This window comes from Bos indicus x Bos taurus, chromosome 6 (assembly GCF_003369695.1).
Source record: "Bos indicus x Bos taurus breed Angus x Brahman F1 hybrid chromosome 6, Bos_hybrid_MaternalHap_v2.0, whole genome shotgun sequence".
Classification (NCBI taxonomy): domain Eukaryota; kingdom Metazoa; phylum Chordata; class Mammalia; order Artiodactyla; family Bovidae; genus Bos; species Bos indicus x Bos taurus.
In genome coordinates, this window is record NC_040081.1 from 94,315,339 (window position 1) to 94,323,834 (window position 8,496).

The window sequence follows — 8,496 nt, forward strand, 5'->3', positions numbered from 1 at the left end:
CTTGAGAGTCCCTTGGACTCCAAGAAGATCAAACCAGTCAATTCTACAGGAAATCAAGCCTGAATATTCATTGGAAGGACTGATGCTAAAGCTGAAGCTCCAATACTTTGGCCACACGATGCAAAGAGCCAATTCATTGGAAAAGATTCTGATGGAAAAGACTGAAGGCAAAAGGAGAAGCAGGCAGCAGAATATGAGATGGTTAGATAACACCTCCAACTCAATGGACACGAATCTGAGCCGGAGACAGTGGAAGACAGAAGAAGCTGGCATGCTACAGTTCATGGGGTCGCAAAGAGTCAGACAGGACGCAGCAACTTAACAACAACAATGAAAATAAAATAAAATAAAAATCATGAGGGCAAAAGAAGAGAATGTTTCAAATTGAAATATTCAAAATAATAACGTTTTAGGACTTTCCTGGTGGTCCAGGAAAGTCTGCCTGGACCTGCCAATGCAGGGGACAGAGGTTTGATCCCTCATCCAGGCAGATTCCACACGCCACAGGGCAACTAAGCCCATGTGTCACAACTACTGAAGCCTGTGGGCTCTAGGGCCCATGCTCCACAATGAGAGAAGCCACTACAATGAGAAGCCCTCACACAGTGACTAGAGAGTAGCCCCACTCACCTTAACTAGAGAAAGCCCACGTGCAGCGACGAAAACCCAGTGCAGCCAATAAATACATTTTTTAAAAAATAATGGTTTTAAATCATGAGCATATAAAATGGATAACTGATCATTTCTTGCCATGTTTATTATTCTGTTTATGCATTTACATAGTACCAGACTTCATGATGAAACCCTAACAGAAGACACAGTCCAACTGTAAGGACTTACTGCCTTCTAATCTTGCTTCCTCTCTACTGAAGATATTTAGCAACACTTTGAAACACGAAAGAGGTACTTCTCATATTTACCAAGCTGCAGAAGAATTATGAGAAATAGAAACAAAATTGTGAAACCTGATGTATTTGACCTTTGCTTTTCCTATGCGCTCAGACCTTTAAGTGTGACATCAAGAAAATTCATGCGTAGAATTCCCCTTTCTAGACTTTGAAACAAGGATCCCCAATAGCTGTGGCAACATTCGTTCAGTGATCTTGCATCTAAATATGTGAATGATTTCTACACACTTAAAAGGCAGGAATAGAGATGCAGATGTAGAAAATGGACATGTGGACATGGAGAGAGTGGGTTGAATTGAGAGATTAGGCTTGACATAAACATATCACCCATGTGTAAAATAGATAGCTGGTGGGAAGCTGCTGTATAGTATATGGAGCTCAGCTCGATACTCTGTGGTGACCTAGAGGGGTGAGATGCTGGGGCAGGAGGTGGGTGGAAGGAGGGGAGGAGGGGGAAGGGGTTGCAAGGAAAGGGAGGTCCAAGAGGGAGGGGTTATATGCATACATATAGCTCACTCACTTTGTTGTACAGCAGAAACATACAACACTGTAAAGCAAGAATACCCCAATTGTTTTTTAAAAAAGGGGGGGTATAATGAATGAAAAGTGACCTTATATCCAAATATAGAGGACCATAGAAATTTGAAAAGTTACTAATTAAATAAAATTGGTAAAAGAACAACTAGGTTCAGAATTTAATCCTTTAATGGAAACTGTTCTGTAATATACAAAATACTTTTGTATGCATTGTCTTATTTTTGATCCCCACAAATCTCTTAAGGAAACACAGTTAAAAAAAAAAAGAAAGAAAGAAAGAAGGAAAACACAGTAGATTATGCCTGCAGTTTATAGACATAAATACTGACAGAATGAGAAGATGATTTATCCCATCTCTAACCAATAAGTAGCAAAACTGGAACTCTAACCCAGGCCTTGTTAGTGTACATTCTGCTACCCCAAACTAATGCAATTTGGCAAACAGGGAAATTTGTTAAAACTAAATTTATTTCTATTTAAAAAGAGAAAGAAGAGCCAACTATGTTTTAAGTTGCAAATAGCATTATACTAAAATTCCTCCTGAACTATTATAAATCCTTTCAAGCAGTACAATAATCCCTTTATATAAGGATAATGCCTCCCCATGATTAAAATACTGCACACTGCCTAACTGCAGATACTAACAACAACAAAGCTCTCTTCTCTTGATACATATATGCCAGACTCTGTCCTACATTGTCCACACACACTGACTTCAATTTTTACAGCAGTCTTATGAGGTAGGTATTATTATTATGACCATCATCATCATCATTATTCAGATGGAAAAAAGTGAAGCATAAAGAGGTTGTCACTTGTCTGTGACCATTTGGCTAGGAAATTGGTTCAGCAACTTTCAGCTGCAATATTATGCTGCCTCTGGAAACAGAAGCCTCTTTATCCCAACCTCTGCCTTATCAGATTCAACCAATGATAACAGAAAATCTTTAGTGAGATTCAGTTTAGTTCATTCTCTCAGTCCTGTCCAACTCTTTGTGACCCCATGAACAGCAGCACGCCAGGCTTTAACCTGTCCATCACCAACTCCTGGGTTAAAATTGTGTTAGTGAGGTTGTGTACAATAATATAAATTTACTATTATTATAGTGTATAGTAATAGTAAAAATTGTGTTAGTGAGATTAACACAATTTAAACCCTTTCCATGCCTGCTGATGCAATACCAATCTTGCTGACCTGTGATTACAGTTTATCAAAGTGCTGGAGAACTCACATATAAAGTACCTAACAGAGAACCTAGCACAAAGTAGGCAGTTAACAATTACTGAGAGTCTATAGTGTGTCTGGCAATATTCTAAATGCTTTTCTCTACATATGCACTCCACAAATGTTAGCATGGTTCTCTTTTTGTGCTACATGCTATGTATATGCTCAATTGCTCAGTCGTGTCCAGTTCTTTGCGACCCCATGAACTGTAGCCCCCCAGGCTCCTCTGTCCATGGGACTTCCCAGGCAAGAATACAGGAGTGGGTTGCCATTTCCTCTCCCAGGGGATCTTCCCAATCCAGGATCAAACCTGCAGCTCCTGCATTGGCAGGTGGATTCTTTACCACTGAGTGACCTGGGGTGAATCAAAAGCTGTTTCTTTGGAAATTAAGCTAGGCAATGGAAAAAATTCTTTTCATGAAGGCAAGGACTGTTATATCAATGGGAATAAACAGCTGTTGTATTTGGGTTGTTAGGGACTACTGTTGCCCCGGCCTTTGATGAGACCCAGATGCACATGAGAAAGTATGAAACGAAGTATCAGAGAGGAGACTGAGGTCATAAGCTGGACTCCCCACCTACAGAGAGATTTCCTCTCCAGGAAAAGTAAAACTTAAAGCACAAATATGTTAGAAGTTTGATGGATTTTCCAAATCAATTCTGGGAATTTTAAATAAGTTACCTCTGTAAGCTCTTTTAAAAATTATGTGTTCTCGACATTTTTAAAGTAAAAAAAAAATACTTTATTTAAAGGAACTATAAACACAAAACTTCTCAGAAATCCACATATTACACAGAACAAGGTACAACAGCCTTCTTTGCTGAAACTACAGTTTGGAGAAATTGGATTTCACAATAAAACTAACCCACTCATTTATTCAAGAATTGATTAAGAACTACCTTGTGTACTTCATGTTAAATGAAGTAGAAAATCTCCCTTCCCACTATGGAAAGTACCACTCTTTAAAATGTCAATGACTACTTATTTTTTAACTTTTTATTCTATGATGGAGTATAGCTGATTAACCATGTTGTGATAGCTTCAGATGGAAAACAAAGGGACTCAGCCATACATATACATGTATCCATTCTTCCCCAATCTCCCCTCCCATGCAGGCTGCCACCTAACATCAATGACTACTTCTAACTTGCCACAATGATTAGTTCAAATGACACCAAAATGGTCATATAAAGTATTATGACATTGATTTGGGGGAAATTTATATATATATATATATATATGAAATTAAATTCAAATTCATAAATATATATATTTATGAAATTAAAAGCGAGTTCTTTCATAAAGGTAAACCTATTCTGCATCAGTGGACCTCAGAGTAAGTCTGAAGATGCAGGATGTCTGCTCCATCTAGTAAATTATCCAAATAGATCCATATCTTTCTCCTCCTTAATGTTCTTCAAATTCCTAGTTGATTAATATATTACATCGAAACAAGAAAGATGTAGAACTACTTACAGTAACAGAGAGGGGGAAAGGTGGGAGGCAGTAAACACACAACTAAGGCGGAGATCTGGGTCTCATTGTACATTCCACAGCAATGTGAATGATATTGATTTTCAGATTAGCTACTCTTTTTTATTATTCATACCTCCTTTTCCCTCTATTAGTGAAGAGAACTAAACTGTCTGCGTACTTGCTTGATTCCACTGAGAGGCCTGAATCACCACTTGGAAATATCCATCATTCCTTTAAGATTAGTCTCTACTAAAAGCCTGCAGCAAAGTGATAATGCACTAACCTGTCTCCGGTTAATGGCAAAATAATGGTGGCTTGAGAAGAAAACACAATGAAAGATAATCTCATTTGAGGGCTGCAAAACAAGAAAAGAGGCAGTTAAAACATTTTTAAAAGAAATATTGATATAATACAGATGTATAGCTAGGGAATCTCATTTAAAATCAGTCTCACTGAACAGTCCAGTCTTCTTTTAAATGGAACCCCTAAGTAGATACATGAACTCTGCTCAACATTACCATTATCACATAAGTCATTCTGGATTTAGTCAGTGCTGCTCAGCACTCAGGCACTCCTCTCTGACCCACAGGGCCACTTTAGGAACAAATTACCTAGAAAGATAAATCCCAGGCCAGTGGAAAGTTTTCTTTCTTTCTTTTTTTTTTTTTTTTGTAGAAAGCTCTTTCTTTGGCCTTCTACCTCATCTTCTTCAAGGAGGCCAATCCCTTCAGAATGATTATCATAGCAAGTTTAGGGCTGGAGACAAGCAGGTTTGATTTAATTACCACAACTATGAGAGGAGTTCATACAAGTTATCCTGAGGTAGGATTACTTAAGGAGTGTCAAGGACAATGTGAAAGAGAAGAACAAATCACATTTTGATTAGACATGCTCAGTTCTCTAAGTCTTTAGCATCATACTTCCGACTGGCAACAACTGCCCTAGTTAGCTACACCTTTTAAGCTCTAAGCCTTGATCTCACAGAATGATTCCTGTTTCAAAGACACCCTATGCAATGTTTCTTAAGATCTGAACCTGAGGCTGTAACACTCAGCTCTATAAACTGAAGAGCAGAATGATGCCCAAGGGTTACACATATTTGAAAAGTCATTCACTTCAGTAGTCACCCTTTACTCATTTCCTACAATATATTATGGGTTAGCAACTGAACAACTAAACTTGTGCCAGAGAACTGTTTACTATAGAATTCCAATTTGTAAACCAGACCAAATAAGAGCCCTACTTCTTGGAAATCTACTGAAATGACCCACTGCGTTTGATCAAAATCTATGAGACACTCTGCACACTCTTGGATTAAATCAGAAAATTTATCAACAACTCTCTCTCCTGCCTTTGACACTTAACGATATAGAGCCTCATTTACTTTTCTTTCCTAGACAAGCTTACCTTAGACCCTGTCCAGAAATGAGTGTTATACTTGGCTTCTTAAACAGGAGACTGATGACTGAACATGGACAAGCATACATTTTTATAGGGATAAGCTTACTGCTGCCAATAACTGAAAGCAAGGATTTCCTAGGCCTCTACAGATTGTTTGAAGTTACTTGCAACATGACTTTCAAAATGTTTTGATCATCCAAGCCTGTTTTAAAGAAAACATTTGGGCTAACATGACTGAAAGAAGCAATATTTAATGATACAGCTCCTTTTCATGTCCTTTCCATTATCTTGATAAACTTGCATTTCCTCATTGCATTTTTTCTTCTTTAAAAAGAAAAAAAAAAAAAAAGAGGAGGAGGAAAAAAGCCTCAAAAGCCTAGTGTCCTAGGGTCACTTTTAAATAAGAAAGCCACTAATTTCTGGTTACCTCTAAATAAGAGAGTAAGCTGGCTATCATAGCAGTTATGCTTTTTATAGGAGACAAACCAATCTTTCCTAGTAAGGCTTATTGCATATATAGAACAGTTAAATTTTAAACCAGCCACACACCCACACATTGTGTAAACACAAGTCATTTCTTTAAAGGCACACACACACAAGTGCCTTTTCTGGTAGTGGGTTATTAACACATGCTCATTTGAAGTTTACCAACACTTTTTTTTCTTAATGAGGACCTCAATAATGCTAAGAATTGTGTGGAATGGCAAATATATTATGGGTATTATTAGCATAAACTTTTAAAGTGATAAATTTTGAGAAAGCATAAGTGAAATTCAAAACAGATGAAAACTCAGAAAGGAAAAGACATTTGGAATCATGTCTGAAGATACTTCCCCAGAGCCTGAGCCAAGTTTCTGGGATCCAGATGAAATAAGGCCTCAACAACTGAAGGGCTGTCCTAATAACAGCATGTGTGTGATAAGACCTTGAGGCACTTAAAAATCAACACTTCAGTAAAGGCTTTCCTTGCAAATGGTTTCCAAAAAAGGATACCCTATCTAGCCTTTGGTCTACTTGCCTCCAACTCAAAGTTCCCTGCTTAGGAAAGAAAAGTAGGAGAAATACCTTACAAATCTCTCTGTAAGTTGCTGGACAAAATTGTAAATTTCAATCCAGTTATTTGCCACACTCCCAGACCTGAAAAAGAAAATTGAACGAATCAGAAAAACAACACATTTACAGGGGTGTAAGCTGACCTCTTCTTCAAGCCAAGTTAACAGTATTAGCAACTGAAAGGTAGGTGCTACAAGAACCTAGGAAGTCTACCCATCTTCAAGGATCACCTGCCTGCTAATTGTCTGGAGTAAGATCCCAGCTCTTCAAATAAACACAGCCTTCCTTAGAAGGAAATGCAATCCACAGTTGAGTACGTTAACTTTAGACTGCCAAGCTACAATGAAAGTGCTGTGCTCAGGGTAAAACCCGGCAAACTTTAGCCAGCGTGAGGCGTTGAGGACTGGGGGACTCAGAAGGAGTCTTATGTGGGTCCCAGGGTCGCAGAAGGTTACCCCAAGTGACCGCACTCCCATTTCCTAAGAAACCCCGCCACTGGCCAGCAGTGACTGCCCATCTCCCTAGAGAGCCTAGCAGCTCGGGGCTCCTCCTATTACCCCGCAGCCCGCACAGATCCGAAAGCGCTCGCCTTTCGGACAGAGATAGCAACAGGGCGCCCATCACCGGAGTTACCCCTCACCCCTCCCCAGGTCACACAGACATCTCAGCCTCCCCCCACCACAGCTCACCACCCAGGGCCACTCTCCCCAGGAGACCCTGGATCCCTTTTCCCGCACTCACTTGTCTAAGACGAAGTAGAGATCAAAGGCTCCGTGGCAGGAGGGCTGCTCCTGGGCGCTCAGCAGCCCCCCGGGACCGCTGAGAGCGAGCAGCCACAGCCCAGGGACCAGCCAGCGCCCGGGACAGCGGGCCGGGGAGAGCCCCGCCACCATCCTGCGGCCGGGGGTCTGCGGCTCCCTCCTGCTCGCAGCCCCCCTCGGCTCGGCTAGACTCCACTCGGGGGCGACGCTAGGGTGGTGGGAGTGACCAGGGACGCACCCTGAGGTGGGGGTTAGCGAGTCCCTTAGGGCGCCGGCGCCTGGGTCAGAGGGACCCACTGACTGACAGAGGGAGGGAGACAGGGAAGGAGGGAGGTCCTAGGAGGACAAAGGGAGACTCCGCCGCCGCCGCAGCTGCCGCCGGAACTCTTGACGAATCCCCGTGGAAGAGCGATCCGGCCCTCCCCCTCCCGATTCCGGAGAGTTCCTGCAGATGACCGTGGCCCGCGGCGACTGCTCGCAGGAGAAGTTCCTCCGCCGCGTTGGGTCGAGCCTCCAGCCTCCGCTCCGGAGCTCGGGTCCTCCAGGAGGGCCGCCCGGGACGCGGCCGCCGCCGCGTACACTTAAAAACGGAGGACCGCTCGGTTCGGGTTCCCCGCCTCCGCCGGGCACTGCAAACTTTTCTTCCTCGTACTCGGCTCTGGCACCGCGCGGCGGCCGGGCGGTCCTCTTTAGGGGAGGAGGCCGGGCGGCTCCGGAGAAGCCACTCGCAGCCAAGGCCAGAACCGCAATCCGGCCGGGTCTCCGCGGTGGCAGTGTGCGCCCGAGGGCGGGGCCTGAGCCGAGCCACACACGCACACTTGTGGGTTCGTGCCGAGCCGAGATGACTAAGGCTTGCCAGCTTTTGGAAAGGAGAGAAGTAGTTTAGAAAAACAGATGTCCTCTAGAAACTAAACAAACCCCCTTCCTGTACCCTGCAGACTCGGCCTGTTGCAGCAGCTGTGCAGAGCAGCCCGTGGCGAGGTTGGGAGACTGAGGTCTAGCGGTCTCGAGAAAGGGCATGACCCCCTCTCTCTGCCTCACCCCCATTATCACAAGCGCACTTGCTGCTCTGGTATCTAAGGAAGGCAACTTCCTCTTTTTTTTTTTTTTTTTTAAATAAACCTACTTCATTGT

At 42.6% G+C, this 8,496-nt stretch overlaps 1 protein-coding gene across 1 annotated transcript in view; it reads right to left on the bottom strand.

Annotated features, from left to right (window-relative positions):
• Positions 1 to 8,158, bottom strand: part of ANTXR2 (ANTXR cell adhesion molecule 2) — a 179,153-nt gene extending 170,995 nt beyond the window's left edge. The window contains exons 1-3 of the mRNA XM_027544859.1: positions 7,343 to 8,158; positions 6,614 to 6,685; positions 4,431 to 4,502 (exon numbers count right to left, since the gene is read on the bottom strand). Of these exons, the coding sequence (XP_027400660.1) occupies positions 4,431 to 4,502; positions 6,614 to 6,685; positions 7,343 to 7,494 (296 nt within the window). The 5' untranslated portion in view covers positions 7,495 to 8,158. The remainder of the gene's footprint in view (positions 1 to 4,430; positions 4,503 to 6,613; positions 6,686 to 7,342) is intronic.
• Between the last annotated feature and the right edge of the window lie 338 nt (positions 8,159 to 8,496).